This window comes from Oryctolagus cuniculus, chromosome 20 (genome assembly GCF_964237555.1).
Source record: "Oryctolagus cuniculus chromosome 20, mOryCun1.1, whole genome shotgun sequence".
Taxonomy (NCBI): Eukaryota; Metazoa; Chordata; class Mammalia; order Lagomorpha; family Leporidae; genus Oryctolagus; species Oryctolagus cuniculus.
The window spans coordinates 15894310-15915925 of NC_091451.1; the positions used below are offsets into that span (position 1 = coordinate 15894310).

At 49.5% G+C, this 21616-nt stretch overlaps 1 protein-coding gene across 11 annotated transcripts in view; it reads right to left on the bottom strand.

The window, feature by feature from the left end:
- Positions 1-2061: 2061 nt before the first annotated feature.
- The window catches only part of SLC8A3 (solute carrier family 8 member A3), a 162457-nt gene continuing 142902 nt past the window's right edge, over positions 2062-21616 (bottom strand). For 2 of the 11 annotated variants that reach the window (XM_008248556.4, XM_008248555.4), the window contains exons 3-9: positions 19033-19136; positions 17968-18060; positions 13891-13908; positions 9910-10034; positions 9284-9383; positions 6800-7075; positions 2062-4121 (exon numbers count right to left, since the gene is read on the bottom strand). In XM_008248556.4, coding sequence (XP_008246778.2) covers positions 3745-4121; positions 6800-7075; positions 9284-9383; positions 9910-10034; positions 13891-13908; positions 17968-18060; positions 19033-19136 — 1093 coding nt within the window. In that variant the 3' untranslated portion in view covers positions 2062-3744. The remainder of the gene's footprint in view (positions 4122-6799; positions 7076-9283; positions 9384-9909; positions 10035-13890; positions 13909-17967; positions 18061-19032; positions 19137-21616) is intronic. The other 9 variants (XM_070065152.1, XM_070065151.1, XM_070065150.1 and 6 more) reach the window with 6 other exon arrangements.

Sequence of the window (21616 nt, forward strand, 5' to 3'; positions counted from 1 at the left end):
CGCAATCACCACCCCCCTCTCCTTACCTGAGTTGTTGGGGCCAGGGGTGGACACTCCGCCCACAGCAACCAAAACATGGCTGCCCCAGCCACCACGACAGCCTTCTACCAATGAGTCTGTCTTCTGGGACTGACCCTCTGGGGATGGGCACTGGGTGATATTCTCTCAACTGAGAAGCTGCACTCACAGAAGAGGGACGCTCCAGTTAGTCCTGGGGAGTGGAACTCCGAGGTCATGACAGTGCAGGGCTGTGACAGTGCTGGGCTGAAGGGAAGCAGAGGCAGCCACTTGGGAGACAGAGGAAGATGAGAGGCCCAATAGGAAGAGGGGGGTGTGGACAGGAGTGACCACGTGGTACTGGGGCGGTGGGGAGCTGCCTTGGTTCCTGCGGCTTTATTTTTTTCAATATTTATTTATTTGCAAGTCAGAGTTACACAGAGAGAGGAGAGGCAGAGAGAGAGAGAGAGAGAGAGAGAGAGTGAGAAAGAGGTCTTCCATCTGATGGTTCATTCCCCAACTGGCCACAATGGCTGGAGCTGCACCAATCCGAAGGCAGCAACTAGCAGCTTCCTCTGGGTCTCCCACGCGGGTGCAGGGACCCAAGGACTTGGGCCATCTTCCACTGCTTTCCCAGGCCATAGCAGAGAGCTGGATAGGAAGTGGAGTAGCTGGGTCTCGAACCAGCACCCATAAGGGATGGCGGTGCTTTAGGCCAGGACGTTAACCCGCTGTGCCACAGCGCTGGCCTTGGTTCCTGAGGCCTGAGGGTTTAAAGCTCCTGTAGCCTGTCTGTGTTTCCTGCCTTGGATCAACCAAGATCCTCCTACTGGGTCTTCACAGCAGTCTCTGCCTCCGTTTTCTGAAGTTCAATGTTTTTTTTTTTTGTTTTTTTTTTTTGACAGGCAGAGTGGACAGTGTGAGAGAGAGACAGAGAAAGGTCTTCCTTTTTTTTGCCGTTGGTTCACCCTCCAATGGCCGCTGCGGCCGGCGAGCTGCGGATGGCGCACCACGCTGATCCGAAGCCAAGAGCCAGGTGCTTCTCCTGGTCCCCATGGGGTGCAGGGCCCAAGCACTTGGGCCATCCTCCACTGCACTCCCGGGCCATAGCAGAGAGCTGGCCTGGATGAGGGGCAACCGGGACAGAATCCGGTGCCCCAACCGGGACTAGAACCTGGTGTGCCGGTGCCGCAAGGCGGATGATTAGCCTGTTGAGCCGCGGCGCTGGCCAATTCAATGGGTTTCTAGACAAAAAGAAGTTTCACTTTACCCCTCTGGACTGTGAATTCCCTCAAGTCAGGAACTCTATCTTACTCTTTGTGTCATTAGAATGTAGTTCAATGCATGTAAGACATTCAAAATATGTGAAGGAATGGTAAGTTACTGAATGAATTTATATGTGTCCACTAGCAATAACTACAAGGATAATTTTCTCGCTAGATTCCTGCCCTGCCCTCTTTTTTTTTATTTTTTTTGATTTATATATTTGAAAGGCAGAGTTAGAGAAAGATGGAGACATACACATACATAGAGAGAGAGAAAGACAGAGAGAGAGAGAAAGAGAGAGAGACCAGCAGTTGGGGCTGGGCCAGGCCGAATCCAGGAGCCAGGAACTCCTTGGTCTCCCACGTGGGTAGCAAGGGTCCAAGCACTTGGGGGCCATCTTCTGCTGCTTTCCAAGGAGCATTAGCAGGGAGCTGGACCAGAAGTGGAGCAGCTAGGATTCGAACCTGTACTCATAGAAGATGCCAGTGCTGTAGGTGATGGCTTAAACTCCTGTGCCAAAACACAGGTCCCCCTACGCGGCCTTTCCAACACAAAGCCTCCTTCCACTTTAAACAACACAGCTCTTGCTCCTTATGTGCCCCTGCTTCTTATCCGTCCAGGTTTTGACAGGCGACATTTTCATGAGGGGTTTTTGCTAAGGAAATACCAGGCCTGGCACATTGGCACTTGAGTGTGATACAAGCTGACACTGTCACCTCAACTGTAGCTGCTTCAGGAGAAACCCAAGGTGACCCTGGACCTTTTACTGAAGAATCACAGAGAGTGGCAAGCTGTAGGTAGAGAGATATAAGTAGAGCTTTTATTTTTTTTTTTTAAACCAACCCAACGTTTCCACTGGCAACTGTCAACATAGCTTATAGCACAAACACTGTTTCTTTTTTAATTATTTTTTTTCTAAAAAATGTGTTGAAAATTAAACAGATGTTTTCTTAATTTCTTTCCCCCCCTTAGAAAATGTATTTATGTCAATGCAGAAAAGCTAAAGACCTGTGGGCAGTTTCGTGGTGACGTCGTATGTGTGTTTCTTTGTGTGTGCCTGTGTGTATGTATGTGTGTGACTTCTAAAGCCAAGTCCTTTCAAAATCTGTTGGGAAAAGCTCAGTAGGGCATGGCAATCTCTTTTTCTGTGAACCCAGGCTCCCTGGGATTATGGCAACTAGGATTCCTCGTCTGGGGACAAGAAATAGCCCCATAGGCTGGAACGAGTTTCACGACGTTTAAAAACAAGCAGGAACAGGGGGGAATGAGGAATTCTGGTTCCTATCTAGGGAAGATGTTTTCAAACGCGACCGCTGGGCCAGGAGACGTGAAAGGAGCTCCTTGTGTCTCTGTCACTTGGAGAAATACAGTCGGCTTGCTCCGAATGGCCCATTAGGGAGTGAGGGGGTGGTGACGCCAACATTCTCAGAAACACAGATGTGTCAGATATGATTTCTCCCCCTTGGAAGCCCTCCCTGGCTGGACACGTCTTCTCTCCTACCTCAGACACAAAGCCACGTGAGAAGGCCCGTGTCCCCTCTGTGGCCTCAGCTGCCCTCTGTCATCACATGTTTTTCTCATTTCTGTCCCATCTCTCCCACCAGGCGGGTCTTCCTGCAGAATACACATACAGACACTGACCCAACAGGACATCCAGAACTGGGAACGGCTGGGCAGGGAAGAGGGCATGGCGGTTAGAGCTTCGCTTCATTTCCACGCCAGCACGTAGGGCCCCTGCCACTCCCCACGTGGGTGTGGGAGCTGACTCCCAGCCGAACGCCAGAGTTCTCAAGGAGCTCCGAGAGAAAAAGACGAGCTGGGGGCAGGACCTGGCTGGACCCAGGGATAGCTTGTGATTGTTGGGAAGGCGTTGTGTCTGCAAACCCCATGCCTCTGTGGGCCAGCTCAGACCAGGAGTCGCTCTGCCGCACCTGTGTTGCTAACTCGAGAGACAAGACGAAACAAAATGACAAGCAACACGGGATGGAAGAACAAAAGCAACCACAAGAGTGAGTGCAATGAAGAGGGAGCCGCAAACCAGCCACGTGGCCAGGCCTCGTGTCCACGCGTGGCCAGCTGAGTGGCACAGTCACGACGAGTCGAACGAGATGGGCGGGAGGAGCTGTGCCCTCAAAGAAATGAGAGGCCTAGGAACAAGCAGAAGGTGGAAGAGGAGGAGGCAAAGGCACCTCCACTGTGGGCCAGGGACCTGGGTGGGAAGGTGAGTTGCAGGTGGATCTGTCGCTGCTGTTGGTTGGTATTTAATTAACTGCCTGGGGAGTGGGTGATTCCTTCATGGATGGAAGAAGACTTTGCCCGCTCAGTGCACTGCCAGCGCTTAGGTCGGGTGAAGTTTCTGGGGCTTGGGCCCTGATGCTGCCTCTCTAGGGCTGCTCATCCCGGAGAGGTCCCTGGTGGGGAGGTGCCTTTCTCTTTGGAGAAGTTCTAGGCCTGCCCTGCCAGCAGGCCTTGTTTTGTGGCTCAGAACCCCTTGATGTAGCAATAGGCCTCCAGCGTGGCGAAGAGTATGTAGAGGAGCCACAGGCTCACGAAGAGCCACGTCGTGGCCAGCTTGCAGCTGCGGGGACCCCCGAGCTCCCCGCCCAGGTGCGGCCGCCGCCGGTACAGGAGCACGCTGATGCAGACGAACGCGAAGATGGTGAAGAGGGTGACTGAGAAGGCCAGCGTGCCGGCCGACACGTGGAACTCCTGTCCCTGTACGGCCCAGTAGATGGCGGCCACGGACCAGGCCAGGCCAATACCCAGGAAGACGTTGACGGCGTTGCTGCCCGTGACGTTGCCAATGGAGGCGTCGGCGTACACGTCCTGCAGGGCGGCAGCTTTGCTGGCAAAGGTGTCTGGAAAAAGGACACAGGCAAAGGGGAGCTGCTGGGGGGCTGAGACGTGGAGGGAGGCCCTCGAGGAAGCCCCCAGGGCAGGCCGTGGCTGAGCCCAGAGAGGAGAGAGGGAAAGCAGGGAGGGAGAGGGAAGCTTCTTCCAGCTCTGCCTTTAACAAGCTGTGTGGCCGCGGGCAAGTCCCATCAGTGCTCTGGGCTTCCGAACCCTCCCGGCAGGCGTCTGAAAGGTCCCACGGGCCTTTCCTGTCCTGGTACTTACTGAGTGGATTTATTGTTTTCCCGCTGACTGTTTTATCAGGAGGGGACTTTGCCTTTCCTTGTTATCTCCCTAGAGAGCCTTGCCATCCTGCTTGGAGGATGTGTGATTGTGACTGTCACATGGGGCAGTCACCCACCTCTACCCGGTTACTGGGCAACGTCTATGGGCTCAGCCCTGGACCAGGTGCTGGATTTATGGGGCAGAGGACACAGCGTGGCTCACGATGACAGCATGAGCTGGGGACCTGAGGACATGGGCTGTGTCTTTGCAGCTTGTATGTGGATCCCAGGGCCTTGCAGCAGGGTGGACTTCAGACTCTGGCACGGTCTGCAGGCCCTGGGAGAACCCTCCAGCCTGTCCCACTCCACCTTATCTATTCTACAGGTAGGGAAAATGAGGCCCCAGGAATCTACCCCAGGTCACAGTGGAAGTCAGCAAGAGGTTCGACCCTAAAGGGCCCTCAGGCCCTCAATCTGCATCAGAAAAGCGCCAGCCCCAGCCGTGGGTGCAGAGGATGGGGCCACAGCACAGCCATCTGAAAGTCCCAAATGTTGTCAGCTGCTCTCTTGGACCAATTGCCAGCACTTGGAAGGGCCCCAAGCTCTCTCCCTGCTCCGCTTGTCCTCATTTGCTTCACTCTCGCTAATTTCTCTGATCTCCGGGAGAAAACCTCCTGCCCCTTTTTGCCTACGACCTTGCTATTTCACCTCTGCTCTGCTGCTATGTCTTCCACATCTGTTCCTCATGTCAGCTCCTTCCCTTCTGATAGTTCGGATCCCTCAAGACTTGGAGAACAGAGACTGCAGGGTGTTGTGCACCCGAAGACTTCCCAGAATGCTCTGTCCCATTTCCTACCACCCGATGCATTTTTCAGGACACCCAATCTTGCGTCTCTAATGTACAAATAATGCCTCCGGCCTGTGCTGGAGTTTTGAGAAGAAGTTTTCCTAGAGTATGATGAAGTTACACTCCAGAAGAATCGGTTTCTTAGTAGGGGAAGGGTTTCTGTTGGCCCAACCAGCCGAATCCGGTCTGATGACACTCAGCCTAACCCTCCTGGAGGAAGATGCGGCTTCTGTTTCATTGTAGGGCAACCGGGATGGCAGAAGTTTGGGGTTCATGTCCTGGGGACCCCAAATTAAGTAATGAGCCTGGGCTAAGGCAGGGCTTTGTACCTGCCATCTCCTCCCTGCCCCTCAGGCCCAGCTTCCACATAACTGCCCTTGGAAGCCACCCAGGCCTGACCCCAGACTAGCCAGGATCCCTGTCTTGTTGTTTACACAACACCTGTACCTTTTCCTCATGGAACTCATCCAGATGGCTTTGATTTCAGTACTGGAGTGTCATGCCCTTCACTAGATTATTAACTCAATGTGGAGAGGGAAGCCTCATTAGAATCCCGGTAAGTAGCACTAGTCCTGTAGCAGGCTCAACAAGCACTTATCTATTGTATGAATTAACAGGTGCCTACTCTGTTTTGTCTTTTGGTATTTACAGGGGACAGCAGACTGCGTAATTCATCCTGTGGAAGGACAGAAGCTCACTAAGCTCCCTTTGCTTGTCCTCTGAGACACAGTGTGCTCGGGAATTTTTTTTTTTTTTTTTTAATAGGCAGAGTGGATAGTGAGAGAGAGAGAGAGAGAGAGAAAGGTCTTCCTTTTGCCGTTGGTTCACCCTCCAATGGCCGCCACGGCTGGCATGCTGCGGCCGGCGCAGCGCGCTGATCCGATGGCAGGAGCCAGGTGCTTCTCCTGGTCTCCCATGGGGTGCAGGGCCCAAGCACTTGGGCCATCCTCCACTGCACTCCCTGGCCACAGCAGAGAGCTGGCCTGGAAGAGGGGCAACCGGGACAGAATCCGGCGCCCCGACCGGGACTAGAACCTGGTGTGCCGGCGCCGCAAGGCGGAGGATTAGCCTATTGAGCCACAGAGCCCGCCGGGAATGTTCTTTTAAGCACGGAGGGGGAGGGTACAGGGTGGGGGTAGGAGGGGATGATCATGGAAATTTCTATGGTGACATCTCTGAGCCCTTCAGAGACCACCAGAGGTAGACAGGAGAATAATATCTACGTTCTTTGAATTATATTGTTTGTGGCATATTTACAGAACACAGAGGTTAAGAAATTGGCCACTTTACTCAGGCAGGTGGTTTAACCTCCTTGGTCCTGGGTTTCCTCATCTATAGAAGGGCTCTGGTGAGCCCTGCAAGGATAAACGTAGCTTAGCACCATAGCTCTCCATTTGAGAAACGCTAGCTGCCATTATTAACACGATCGTCCATGCACTTGACTGCACTGTGTGCATCTGAAGTGGAGAGGCTCTGTGAAGGCCAGCTCTGAGATGGTGAGGAAGGAGAAGCAGAGGGGTCTTTAAAACCAGGCAAGAACCTCTTTGCAAGCTCAAGCCCTTCTCACGCTCACCTGGCACGGAGGTGCCAAACGCCACAAAAACCACAGCCGTGACTGCGTCCTTGAGACCAATGGTGCAGCCGAAGTGGGAGGCCAGGTCCCCGATGATGGCGGTGAGCATGCCGATGATGAGGATGGAGACGACGAAGCAGGCCCATCCGTGGCAGTACTCTGTGGGGGGCACGCAGGCAAACAGCACCTTCCAGAAGACCGTGAGGAAGTGCATGACGTAGTCAAAGCAGGACGGCAGCCGCTCCTCCCCGGACTCATCTTCATCCTCATCCCCTGCTGCAGACAAGACACACAGGCCCGAGAAGGGCAGCGAGGTCATTCATGAGAAGGTCAAGTCCACCCCAAGGACAGGTGGTACTGCCCAGAAGGCAACTCCAGCTTTATTCTGGGCAGCTGATTAGAGCCAGGACACGTGCACCAGAAAAGAGTGAAAGAGAGGAAGAAGTTGGCCATTGGTCATCAGACAACTTGGTCATTGGTCAGTTTGAATGGAGAGTGGATGGAGAGGCAGGAGAACAGGAGAAGGGGAGGGGAGAAAGATATGAGGAGGCAGAGCAGGAGGGCATGAGGAAGACAAGACAGGGGAGGAAAGAGGATGGAGTTGGCTGCATTTGGTTGCTTCGGCAAAAAAAGCAAAATCAACTGTGTGCCCCCCTCTTCACCAAGGCTCCCCTTGAACTTTCTGATCTGACTGCTGAAATAATCCTCATGGTTCTGGCCATGATCCATCCCCAGAGGGGCAGCTGTCATTCCCGATCATGGAGGTACACCGGAGAGCTGGTGGGTGCCACCCTGCAAGCCTCCCACGGGACAGGCAGCGTGGGCAACGTGGCCCAGTCAGCAGTCGGGAGGAGAGGATGTGTGGCCCCGGGGCCGCCTCGGTCATGTTTTCACAGAGCCAGTGGAGGCTGGGTTTTGAGAGAGCAGGAGTCAGGACACTCGGGTTCTAATCCCCGCGTTGCCGTGAAGAAGATCTGTACCTGGGGTGCATTATCTCTTGTTTCTGAAGCTCAGGCCCTGCATTCTGTGGCCTACATTCTGTTTAGTGTCTCTTCAGGGGCACAGTCAGGTCATCAGAGGGGAACGAGAAGATCGATGTAAGAAGTGGGGCAGCGGCGGCGGCAACAACAAACCTCTCTCTGGCTGTACATTTGCTCTGGCTCTGGGGCCTTGGGGATGTGACCCTGTGGGTTGCTATGACAACAGAGCCTCATGAAAATAGACAAGGCCAGTAGTGCTCAGCAGTGCGAGGAAGCCTCATTGGTGCTGACGGGCAACAGAGCTGGAGCTCGGAGGCCTTTTCCATTCCCATCTGCAGGCCTCTGGGGCTCCTGGCTGCGGCCTGGGTCCCCCCTGATGGACCTGTCAGTATATTCCAGAGGACAGATCTGGAATCATCTAGGGTGGAGGTTTGTCTGAGAGTTGCTGCAAAGCGTTTTATAAAAGGCTGGCCCTCTCGCCCTTAAATCAGACTTGTTCCACTCGATGGTTTCACTTGACAAAGGACCACAATAATGAGCAGAGGAGACGATGGAAACTGGAATTTGTCGAGTGCCCATCCTGTAACCGACACCCCACCTTTCCACCTTCCCGGCGAAGAGCAGCAGTTCCCTTTTTGGCTGAGGAAATTGAGGTCAGAGAAGAACTTGTGCCCATTTGCAGAGTAGAACCAGGACGTGGCCCAGTGGAACAGGTAAACGCCTAGGACTTGAGACAGGGAGACTGGACCTACAGCCTTCCGGGGATAGGCGGGTGTCGTGGGTAGGTTCTTCCTTCTCAAGAGCAGTCGCTTTCCCTGACCAGGTTCTTAAGGCCCCCACCCCCTTTTAAGAAGGATTTATTTATTGATTGGGGCCAGCTCTGTGGCAAAGTAGACATGCAGTGCCCATCCCATATGGGCATCGGTTCGTGTCCCAGCTGCTCTTCTTCCAATCCAGCTCCCTGCTATGGCCTGGGAAAACAGAAGATGGCCCAAGTGCTTGGGGCCCTGCACCTGCATGGGAGACCTGGAGGAAGCTCCTGGCTCCTGGCTTCAGATCTGCCCAGCTCCAGCCATTGTGGCCATTTGGGGAATGAACCAGCAGATGGAAGACCTTTTCTCTCTCTGTAACTCTACCTTTCAAATAAATAAATAAAATATTTTTAAAAAAGAGAGATTCATTTATTTATTTGAAAGGCAGAATGACAGGAGAGAGAAGGACAGAAAGAGAGACCTTCCATCTACTGGTTCGCCCTTCCCCCTCCAAATGTTGACAGCATCCAGGACTAGACCAGGGAAAAGCCAAGAACCAGGAACTCCACCAGGATCTTCCATGTGGGTGGCAGGAACTCAAGCACTTAAAACATCATCTGCTGCCTCCCACGTGCGTTAACAGGAAGCTGAACTGGAAGTGCAGAGTAGCGCTTGGATATGGGAATGCAGGTTTTGTAAGCATTGGCTTAACCCGCTGTTCCACAATGCCCGCCCCTTGAGACCCTTCTTACCTGCACTGACAGTGATAGCCTCCATGAACTGGTCCCGCCAGGAATGGGTCCCCACAACCAAGGCCAAATTTGTCTTCCTTATCAGTTTGTCCACTGTAGTCTGTCAGGGAGAGGAAAACTGGCAACTATGAGGTTAGAATGCTCAGGACCAATGAGGAGTCTGGTGATTCAAAGGAATGAAAGCTGTCCTGTCTTCAAGGGGACTCGAGAAGTTATGCACGGAACAGCCTTGCTTGCTATCTTCTGGGAAACCTATCTCCTTTTTCTTTGGATATTTACACTAATGCAATAGAAAAGAATGATAATGATGTCAGTAAACTTTGTTCTGTAGTATTGAGGTTTAGTAACTTTGTTTAGAAACACAACTAAACAGTACTGATGACACATCTAGGGGCTTTCCAGCCCATTTATTCCATGTTATGTTGCCTTGCAATATTCCTGGGATACAAATGGCTAGCGTTATTTGTTCCAAGTTCCAAATGGGGAAACTGAGACTTGGGGTAGGTAAGTGATCTGTTCATTTTTAGCTTCATATTTTCCATGGTGAAATTGGAAGAAAACCCCAGATCTTCTGTCTCCCACCCTGGTTAATCTAGTATTCAGTTAGACCTCATTGGTGGCCTGACCTTGAACTCATAGGATTCTTCAATGATGACCTCTAGTTTAGGGTGTTCACCCAATACTGGCTTTCCCATCTCTGCTATCCTCTTGGCCTCCTCTTCTTCCACAGTCAACTTTCTGTCAGTCACCTCTGCAGAAAAACAAAATCAGACTAGCTTTAGCACCTTTTCCACTCCCTGAGAAGTTCTATAGCTCAGGGCAATGGGCATGGGCAGTGTGTACAAAGCAAACAGCCCTTGAGAATGGGGACTTTGTATTTTTAGTGCCTCCTTCTTCTATGAAGTACCAGACTACCAGACTATTCCATGAGGGTTCCTTGCAGGCCTGGGATAAGCATTTTTCCTTGTTTTAGACTTGAGTGGGCAACCTGATCTAAAGACAATCCTTGAAATAGTACCAAGTGAAGTTCCCAAGTCACTCAGTGAGATGTTGGGGAGCTAGGCTGAAAAGCCAAATCTACTGACCTTTAACTACTTTGAACTTTTGGCCTTATTTGTTCAACTCCTTTGTGTAAGTGTTCTTGGAGGTGCAAAAGCTCATTTATCCAAAGGGAATATCTACTGGCTCACATTAACATCTGTTTCCAATACTGTTGGCACTATCCCCTCTACAAAGGAGAGATGGGGGATGCTTCAGGGAATGACATTTCATACAAGTGAATATTATCCTCACAATGAGAAACTTGGAGGAATCCCCCCCCCCCAAAAAAAGAAAAAAACGTCATGGTGTTCCAATGAAAGATTCCCAGATTTTCTATATGAATCAGGCACATTTCTTCCACAACACAGTGGTTATCCAAAACAAAACAAAGCAAAAGGAAGTTCTTCCTTTTTTTGAGGCATTCTCTGTGTCCCTTGGCATCTTGACTCGTTTAGCAAGGGTCCCTTCTCACGTTGAACAGTTAGACATTTTTTCCACTTCAGCTGGTGAGTCCATTTTAAGATCACTTCGCCATGAAGACATGTTTTCTGGATTAGAGTGAAATAGAGATTGAATCTTTTTATTCCCCTTTGATTAGAAAATTGCTCTTGGCAGCCTGTTTCTTTCAGAGCTCATTTAAACATCTTCCCATCCAAGTCCACATCCTCACATGCAATTAATTCTTTTATTCGGCTCCTTAATTGCTTTCATTCCACACAGTAAACTTCCCAGGGGAATCCTCTATTCCTTGGATAATCTCAAGGACAAAATGGGTCAGAGGCCAAGATGATCTTCTTTTCTCTCTGGTTGGGGAATTGGTGAAGCGAGGCAAGGGGTGAGACTCAAGATTTTGACACCGCAATGTAAGGCTAGAAGCTGATGGTGTATGTTACCAAGCAGAGAGCCTTATATTCTACAGAAGGATCGCCTAGTCGACCTCGATGCAGATGCTATGCGAATGTATGGAGTATTCCTGAGCTGGTGATTTTTCTCAGTATTTCTGGAGCAAACACAGAAGGCAATCCTCAAATGTTTGGGAGCTGTCCGTGGTGCTGTCCTCTTCCCAGTGTGGGGGGCCACTTTTGGAAACTATTTCTCAAGGATTTTTGCACGTCTGTATTTCCAAGTCAGTAGATAGCCTCTATTAGCCTGTATTCATGATGAACTAATTCTGCCCGCACATCTGGATTCATCCAGGGTTCTGTGTCCAACTATCCTAGAAACCGGACTGCAAGCCACTCTGGGAAAATACCCTCAGAAAAAGACACATAGATCTCTTAAAAGAACCGCTGCCCTTTTCCTCTGCTTCCAGGTTTTGGCACCCTATCACAATCGTATCGCAGCAGTGTCAGTGTTATTCCTCAGTTCCCCCATGTCACACTTTACATGTGCCATAAGAACTTTCTACCAAAATAATGAGCTCTCCAGTGACATATAAATGTACCTGTCTAACCCGTTGTCCAGCTATCAATCTAGCACTATATCCATCTGGCAGGATATTGATCTACCTGCTGACCTGTCCACCCCTGTGGTGACAGTTTTTCAAGCTAGCTTTCTGCAAAAGTCTCCTTGACAAATAACCAATCCTCTTATCTCTGGGTCTCCCACAACCTCACAGAGGTACTCTGTGTTTATCTGTTAATTGATTGATTCCTATGTCTTTAAATCAACTCTGATTAATTGTTTTGGTTTGGAAGCCATTCCTGTCTTTTTCTACTTTTGTCCTGATCATGGCTTTAAATTCAGATGATGCTAATTTCTGGAGAGAATATTAAGTCTTGAACTCAAAAGACCATGGTGATTCTAGACACTTGTTTATGTGACGCCTCAGAATTTCAAGTTAAGAGAGTAAATAACAGGTAATCTTAATATTCAGAATGACTAAACAAACTCTCAGTTTTAGGAATAGTTAAGTGGGGGAGAGGAGAGACAGAATAAGAATGGGATTGAAGATCGAATAAATAGTGGAGGAACAAAGAGTGTGCTAGGTCAGACAAGAATCAGTTTCTGTGAATATTTTGCAGATGCCATCAGAAAGAAGTGGGATGATGCAGCCAATGCTCTCACTCCCAGGGCCCTGCACATGGTGGGTAGCTCAGAATGAACATATTTACTCTTCTCCTGTAACCAGCAAGCATTGTTAATTATGTTTGCCTTCCAACCCAGGAAAATTAGAAGGAGGATTTGAGATTTCCAGTGGATTTAAAGCCTAATCAAAGGCTCTTAAATGAAAGGTTTGCAGATTGGAAGATCCAGGCCCAAGTACTGTTCTCCTACACACATTTTAGCTTCTGTAGGAATGTGCAAATATGTTAAAAGTATAACATTAAACCACAATCTTTGTTGTATGTAGATATGGGTGTGGGATGGAGGCAAGAGTTGTAACAAAGAAGTCAAAGCTCAGGCAAGTGGATGAGAGAAGTGAAGAGGAAACACCCATGCAATGAAATCAAGACCCTGGAAAAGAACGGAGCATACAGGGTTGGAGGTAGCTGAAAAAGAAGCTGAAGTAAATGGGAAGTGAAAGTTGCCTCCGTTTCTGTTTAAGGCTCCACGGAGGGCAATGTCCTCACCATGTTCACCACCCTTCTGAAGCTCACGGTAGGGACTGTAGAAGAGTCTGAATATCAATGAACTCTGTAAGATGTTTTGCCTCATAAGTGACCTTCAATTTTTTCCTGTGTCCCAAGAGCTGGTGACATGTAAGATATTCTTTTAAAGTATATTGAAACTGTCTTGTATAGCCCACTCCACCTGCACCAAGAGTTATAGTATTGCCACATATGCCAGACATGCTTAACTAACTCTCTGCTCACACAGCTGGTTGTGTTGTGCACAACTGGTTTCCACTCATGCATGTATGCTCTTAAAGTAGGTGTATAACCTACACAGGGCCTGGACTTGGCATGAAGCAGTCTCCAGAATGAATTCTCTAAATTTTTTACTTCCAGCCAGAACACTGCATCCAGCTCCCATAACAACCTAATTCTTCTTGTCGGCTGTGGAACATATAACTTTAAGGGTCAATGACAAATGATCCAAAATTACAGCAATTTTGATCTCAGCTGTGAGATGGCACAGATCTCCAGGACTGGTAAAATTCCAGATTCTTTAAAAATTGCCTTTTGTGTTTTCACAGTAGTTCTTGATCATTTTCCCCTGAATCTCTTGGGGTTAAAATATTTTCTTACAAATGCTATCACAGTCTTATTAGGAAATTCCAGTTCTGACTCTCACCCTCTTGGCACCCACAACATGAGAGGGCAGGTGAATTAAGATGCAGGAGAAATCTACAGCCCAGTATCTCCTTGGAAAGTTTCAATTCTCTTCTTGATCCCAGAGAGGATCAGCTATGTCATACCCACATCCACTGACAGAAATGATGTTCAAGGAATTGTCTACTTCCTCATCATTACTTTATGTGGGGAAATAAATCACCCAGTTGTTGGACGAACTTGTCAGGTTGACTTGAGCCTGTAGTTACTAACAAATAAATCAAAGGACATTGGTGTTAAGCCAATCAATGGCACTGGCAAGAACTGGAAGAGGAGGAAAGCACCTCTTACCTGGAGATAACAGGAGCGCTGTTTGCGAGTGATACCAGACAGAGGGAAGAGAGAAAAGGAGAGAGCATTACGGTCCCATCTTGAACATATCCCCAGGCTCTGTGGCTGCTGGCAGCAAAAGAAAAGCAGTGAGCTTAGGAGGTGAAGCTCAGCAGCCACGTGCGAAAGAGCGGCGTTTGCAGCATGCGCAGCAGCAGCAGCAAGAGGCGCGAGCAGCTGGAGAGGCTGACAAACACCAGGGCCTGCAGTCAGAAGTTTCCCCCTTGTCTTCCCTGTAAGCTTGAGGGCCAGGGATGGAGGAATGAGGGTGCGGGGAACCAAGCGGGCGAGGCAGAGACCAGGTTGGTCACTCAGGATCTTTTGGGATCGCAGGTTATCACATCCACTCTGTAAAGATGTTGTGACAATCTGGTTATCCTAACTGTAGCTTGTGCCCCTGCTGGAACAGCTGGCTTATCACAGCAAATATCACCACGGGGTTTGCATGGGGACTTAGGGCATGGGTTGCAGCGTCCAAGAGTGGCAAAGTGTTCAGTTCTGTGCTTTCTATCTCTGACCTCATAGTCAAGTCATGCTCTGCTTCCCAGTGCCCACAAGGTTTTCATGGCCACAAATGGCTTCCTGGTTACCATACTGGCTAGAACTTCGATTTCCTCTAAAGAGTGGCTTAGGGACATGTAATTCCTGCAGAATGACTTCCCTGAATTTTTGTATATCTTGGAGGTTGGAGCCATGAGCTTTTACCATTTTCCATCACCTGTGTCTAGCACAGTCTCTGCACTTACTAGTGCTCAATAAATGTTTGTTTTTGCTATTTTGGAAACTGCTTTATCCATAGATCCTATGGTGCTGCATCTCTGAATGGTGGTCTTTCGTTCCATAAAAGGTAAGCTAAATCAGATATTCCAGAAGACAGAAAACTGTTATACTAACAGCTGTACATAGACAGGAGATGACAAATACAAGACCCCTATGTGGACTTGGAAACTGAGTCAAAGACCCACTCAACACAGGTTGTCCCTTGTGCCTGAATGTGTGCTTCTGCTTAGCTCTTAGACTTCAAGGTCTAAAAACAAACAAAAGTATTGACACACCACATTTTCATCTCAAGTGTGTCCTGGTACAGCCCCTCATTTCTTGGCTCTTGTCAGATAAAGATCCATAAATACCCTTCTATGCAATCTCAGTGCAGCTGGTAACTGATGGCGATTGATGAGGAAGGAGTGTGTGCATGTGTGTAGCATGTCTGAATGGTTTCTTCTAAGAGTCTTTAGGAATGCAATGCGGGCCTATGATCCATCATCCATATCCACAGCCACTGAATTCACATGTAGACCTGGAATCTCTGTGGAATATTAAGAAGAGTCAATAACAGTTGACTTTTTCTGACGTCTCTCATCTAAAATTCCAAGGGCGGTAATGGATCAATGTACTTCCTCGCTATACATAGATAGACAGACAGATAGATGGATAGATAGACAGAGACATCCTGTTCATTTTGCTCCTTCCATGGGTCTGCATGGAATAGCCCAGAATTTTGGCCCTCAAGTTTTAGTAGACCAGTCGTGGATGGTTTTTCCAAAAAGCTCCCTGATGTTCTGGTTGTCACTCAGAGGTCCCTCCCCATGCCTGCCTGAAGCAGCGAGAAGGCCTGCAATCAACTGGAATTGTGTCACTGTCTGGTCATTGTGCCCACAAATCCAAGACATCCCTCAGCAGTCATAGAGGGACCAGTGAGATCCAGGAGGACCAACTCTGAGTGACGTGGCAGCTTCAGGGTGTTTCTCCTGCTGCTTCTGTCGCTGCTGTGAGAAGCTGCAGCAAACTTCCAGCTGTATTGATCTCCAGGGCCAGAGGAGAATCCTTCATCCTTTCTCAGACACTCCAGAGATGAGCAGGAATGAATGTAGCTCTGAGTAAAGAGGAAGCACCTGGGCACTTGTCCAGGAAAGGCCATGGGTGTATAAAGAGGAGGAACAAACAGGTCCCTTCTCAGGGAGAGGTTTTCCCGTCCCACCTGAGAGACTTCAGCATCCAGGCCCAGGCCCAGGCCCAGCAAGCCCTGACTAAGCTGCTCTGTGTTGCTCTCAGAAGTTTGCTTCTCAACTCCAGGGCTTCTCTACTTCCGGCCAACCATGTTTCCCCTTCATCCCTCCTTTTTTCCCTTCCCCAGTTTGCTCAGTTTTCACTCTCACCTCTGAAGTCCACGCTGTTTGCCAAGGATAGAATCTCTGTTTAAAATCCAGTCCCCCTTTTTTTTGAATGCAATTGTCATTTGACTATGCGGAGTCCATGTCACTCTGAGTGCCCAAGACTCTCCCAGGCAGCAGTGATAATGAAAGGCAATTTCTGCGGTACCAGCCCTCACTCAGAGAGCAGCAGGCAGTTCTGGAAATCCGGAAAGGTACTCCTTTGATTCTGAGTCTAGACAACCTGGTCTGATCCCAGAATCTGGGAAGAACTGAAGAAACTGAAAATCAACCTCCTAGACAACAGGACAGGAGGCTGTGAAGCCAAGGGATTTCTTATTAGCACTTTCCATCTTAGCGTCTTGGTCACTGGGAAGGTCTGGAGGCATACCCCTCCGAGAGCTTATGAAATCCTTGTCTCACCTACTTACCTTGCCCTGCCAAGGCAAGGCTTCACGAGGGCTCTGTTGACATCTCATCTCCTTGGACCAAGAATCCAGGGAAATAAAACAAGGTGTCCACAAATGGGGAGTGGCCATAGACACTGCATCTGAGAAGTCTCTTTAAAAGCACAAGTCTTATCTCAGGTCACTCTCCATCACTCTGCTGCTGCTAGAGGGCTTTATGGGAGGTGGAAAAGATCCTCTTTACTGGTGGAATAAAGGCATGGGTGAGGATGGCTCTTGGGCACAGCTGTTGGGTGACACCTGGTATGCTCACATCCTGTATCAGAGTGCCTTGCTTGAAGTTCAGTCTTTACTTCCAATTGCAACTTCCTGCTAATGTGTTTGTTTGGAGGCAGCAGGTGATGGCTCAAGTACTTGGATCCCTGCCATCCACATGGGAGACCTGAGTTGAGTTCTTGGTCCAGTGCAGGTATCTGGGAAATGAACCAGCGGATGGGAGATCTCTGTCTCTCTGTTTCCCTCTTTCAAATAAATATGATACATTTTTTGAAATAAAGACATGGATGGACTTTCAATCCTGTTTTCTTGCCTGGAGCCACTGCCTTCTTCCAGCTGCTCTCTATGACTCACTGAGCTACTTTCATTAGTACCTAAGCAGCTGGAGCTGTGGAAACTGATGAAGCTGCTCCACAATGGCCTTGGTTGTCCTCTGCTTCTTACCAGTCATGAAGATATGGAGCTAATGCACAAAGCAGGTGGAAATGAAGTAGGACAGGTGCTGACACACCTTCTGAGAGCACTCTTGGCAGCAGGAACTGGAAGATTGGCAGGAAAACAAAGCAGGAAGCAGTGACAATGGAGACTTTCGCTCTCCTGGCAGCCAGGCTGACGGCAGTACCCTATTATGTGGCTAACAGGAGAGCAGGCCCTGGAGGAAGGAGAGGACTTCTGCTCCCAGGTGTGTCCAAGCCACTGTGGGCACAGAACTGGTCCGCTCTGCAGAGTCCCCGGCAGACACTGAGAACCGACTGATCGGATGGGTCTGGCCAGGGGCCTGGTAGATGAGCCCTTTGGAGCGTCACTGCTGAGTCTCTTACATCTGGCTTTGAGTGACAGACAGACTTTCTGCTGCTCCTATGCCACTCCTTTGGGACAAACAGGTGGATTTCACTGCTTTGGTCTCCATGAGACTTCTGGCGGCACACCCTCCTGAAGGGGGTGTGCATGTCCTCCTCTTGGTATTTCCCAAGAGCCCTCTTCCTGCTTCCTGCCTCTATCCCCCATCACTTCCCATGTAGGGCTTCCAATCACTTTCTTCAGGGAAAAAATCCTTCCTTACGTGTGCTGTGGCTGTAGCACATCACCCTCTCAGGGAAGCCACTGGCAGCTAATCTGAGGTGTGCATCCTAGGAAGGGAGAAGAGGAGGCCTGTGCTGTAGGGTGGGGCAAGGGAGACTGTGGGGTCAGGGTGATATGCTCACTTGTAGACGTCACGCAAAGGCAGGAGTCCATGAACCGTCCAGCACCTGTCTCTCGGGTGTCAGCACCAACTACACCATTTAAAGTCCTTTCTCCTGTTGGAAAACCCACAAGTCAATGCCCCAGCTGTGCCCAGTGTTTGTCCTTTTCCAGGGCCCACTGACTAGGGCCATTACCCAACCCAGGGTTACTTCCTTCCATTTGTAGACTCTCAGTGTTCTGCATTAGAGATTGCATTACCCCAAAGTGGCCTGAATAAGGTACCCTACCCAGGGATAGGGACGGAGTAAATGGGATTGTGGGGATGGGGGAGATGTAAGGGGAGGATAACTCAGGATTCCAGATTGCATGACTACCCTGGAATACAGCTGTCCTGTGGCCTCCGGTAACTGCTAGACTTTCCCATGCCGATCTACCCAAATGTGAAATAGCCACATGATACACTTACCTCCACGAAGGGCAGAGGGGCTTACAGGCCACTCTGCGAGAATAACCTGCTAAGCACTCAGTGGAGGTTGGGGAATGCAGCGGATGGCTGTCAAGCACCCCTACAACACAGGCCCGGCCCCCAGCCCCAACTCCCCCACCTTCAGTTCAGGCCAGAGTGTGCAGGGTGGCAGGGCAGGGAGGCAGAGCAGGGGCACAGGCATGCTTCACATCACATTCCTTTCCTTTTCTCCTCCTCCCCACCCAGCAAGGAGTGTTCACATCTACAGGGGACCGTGTAGGGGTGGGGGGCTGGAGGGAGTGCAGGGGACAGTGGCAAGGAGGTCATGGGATAACCGCAGAGTAACAGGAACGAAAGTCGTTAGGGGAAGGAGGAGTTGAGGCTACAGTGCTGCCCGGAGGCGGGAGAGGAGGAAGTGAACTAAAGCTAAAAGGCAGAGATGATACCGAAACAGGGTGAGAGCGAGAACGCAGGCGGGAAAAGATCAAAATGCCCGCTGGCCAGAGGAGGAAGGAGAAGGGAAGAAAAGGGTGGAGAAATAGGCAGCTGCTGTTTCCCCCCGGTTTGTTTCCATTGTGTTCTTTTCTTTCTGTTGTTTTGTTTTTAAAGAGTCTCACACCTGATATTCCACGTTCCATCCATTTCGGTTCACCAAGGGCAATGAAGAAATTCTCTTGCCTTTCGTATTCCTCCTCATCTACTATTTTAACCCTTATGGTTTTCCTGTAGGGACAACAAGAGAGAGAGTGTGTCGATGGGGTCTGCCAACTGGGCGGTCACCGGGAGCACAGCCTTTCAAATGGTTCCCTGTCGCTCTTGGCGCATGGAGGCTGCTGACGGGGTAAGGGTGGCCTAGGCTGTTCTGGTGTAAAAAATTGGCCTTAGCTTTTCTTGTCTCCTTGGTCGTAGTTGTTCGTATGGTGAGAGGGACAGGGAGCCAGGAGGCAAGGCAAGGTGGGCAATGGAAGGGGGCTGGGGCAGACAGGAAGGGGAGGGGCAGCCAGGAAGGGGAGGGGGGAGGGGGTAGATAGGAAGGGGAGGAGCAGACAGGAAGGGGCAGATAGGAAGGGAAGGAGAACAGTGGGAAGGTGATGGTGGGGAGGGGAGTTGATTTAGATCCTGCCAAAGGTTAGGAGGAAGTGAGTTGGGCAGCACATTCCATCAGGTGTCACATGGTAACAGTTACATTTCTTCGGGCAATAGGTAGGCTACCTGTCCACTGGAATGACCCAGGGCCCTTCCACAGTAGGAAGCAGCAACAGAATCCAGAGCTTGCATCCCCTCTTTTTGTTAATATTTTATTTATTTTTTGAAAGGTGGAATTTGAGAGAGAGAGAGAGAAAGTTCTTTCATCCACTGGTTCACTTCCCAAATGGCCACAACAGCCCAGATTGAGTTAGGATGAAACCAGAACCCAGCAGCTCCATCTGGGTCCCCTACATGGGTGGCAGGGGCCCAAACACTTGGCCCATCTTTCACTGCTTCTCCCAGACCACCAGCAGGAAGCTGGATCAGAAGTGGAGCAGCTGGGACTCAAACCAGTGCCCATATGGGATGCCGGCACTACAGACGGTAGCTTAACCCACTGTGCCACAGCTTGCATCCCCTCTTTGTGACTACAACCACTTCTTAAGAGAGCATCATAAATAAAACTTTCAAAGTAAAGTGTTTATGAGGAAGGGAAGCAGAGAGAGAGGGAGGGGAAAAGGAAGAGGAGGCAGCACTCTACTCTCTTGTTTATTTCAAAGGCAGTGTCAGTGGTGGGAGCTAACCTAAAATTCAGGCATGTGTGAGTGTGCTTGATATAGTTTGTGGAAAGTGGAGTTTACCGATATGTTTATTTTAGCCTTACAGTTATTTTTAAAATCCATGCATAGTTTTTTCAACAATATGCATTTTCAATGAACTTTTGAGAGATCCTTGTATGAATGGATTTCAAAATTTTGTGCACCAAAATGAAATAATATTTAATTCCATTTTCCACCAGCTTTTTGAGGCACTTTGTATTAACCACACTATGATGCACGATAGGGATCATTTACAGCGGAGGTGCTCCTAAGCAAATGCAGAGAAGATGAGGCAAATCATCAAATTCCACATCATCTTTGGATTTCTATCAAATGGGGGTACATGTCCTAGGCTGGCTTCCTACATGTTGAGTACCATGGGGCCAGGGCACAAGGTGATGAAGGTTTCTATTCAGCTCTGGGTATCTCAGCAAAGCATAGGGTCTTTTAAAGTAAACCACCATGACAATCAAAAGTCTACTTGGAGAAAAATGACTTCAAAGATTGACTCAAGGCTGGCCCAGGCCCACCATCATATGTGGAGAGACTGCTGTGTGGGCCTGGCTTCTCTGGTCCTTTCTGGAACCACAGTGGTGGTGAGTGGTCCCAACAGTGGGCTGGAATTATTTTCCGTTTTCCATTTTCATTTTTGGCCTGGAATCTGAATGGTTTCAAAAGAATAAGGAGGTGCTGAGGATCAACAGCCCGAATGTCCCCTCAGGCCCTCTCTGTTCCTATAATGTTTTGAAGATGCACCTGATCTGCTATCACAGAAGAGCAGGTTGATCCAAGGTAGTTTGCTGGGCCAAGGACTTGCTGTGTATGTGTGTGTGTGTGTATGAGCTCTGTGTGTGTGTGTGTGTGTGTATTTTACAAGTCCATTTTTGGTTACTTTTTGGCTACTTGACACCTTTCACACCTTTCTCAATGGACAACAGACAAATCTCATTGATTGGTGGCAATTTTGGAGCATTTATCTCTTGGCTCTCTATATATGGGACCCCGTCCCAAAGCCTGTTTTTTTTTTTTTTTTTTTTTTTTTTTTTTTTTTTTTTTGCCACATGGACTCTGCTGTGGGATTGGCTGGGCACCTAGGGGCCTGGCCTGCAGGGCCATGACTGAGGGGTCAGCCAGGGAAGGGATGCTATCCCAGAGGATTTCCTGACTTGCCAACCAGAGGCTGTGTGATGTGTGGGGTTATGTAAGAGGAAGGCGAAAACTTGATCCCTTCCATTCTGAGAAGCTGCATGGACTTTGGAGACCGCTCCCACTCAGATCAGAATCCCCTGTCTCACTCTTCTCTCTGCCTCCACACGTAGATATTCTTAATAAAGATGGCAGAGTAAGGCAGACAGGTCTTTGATGAAGACCTGGAACTCAAACCTGTGCTTTGAGTTTTGTCAAGGTCAGGGCGAG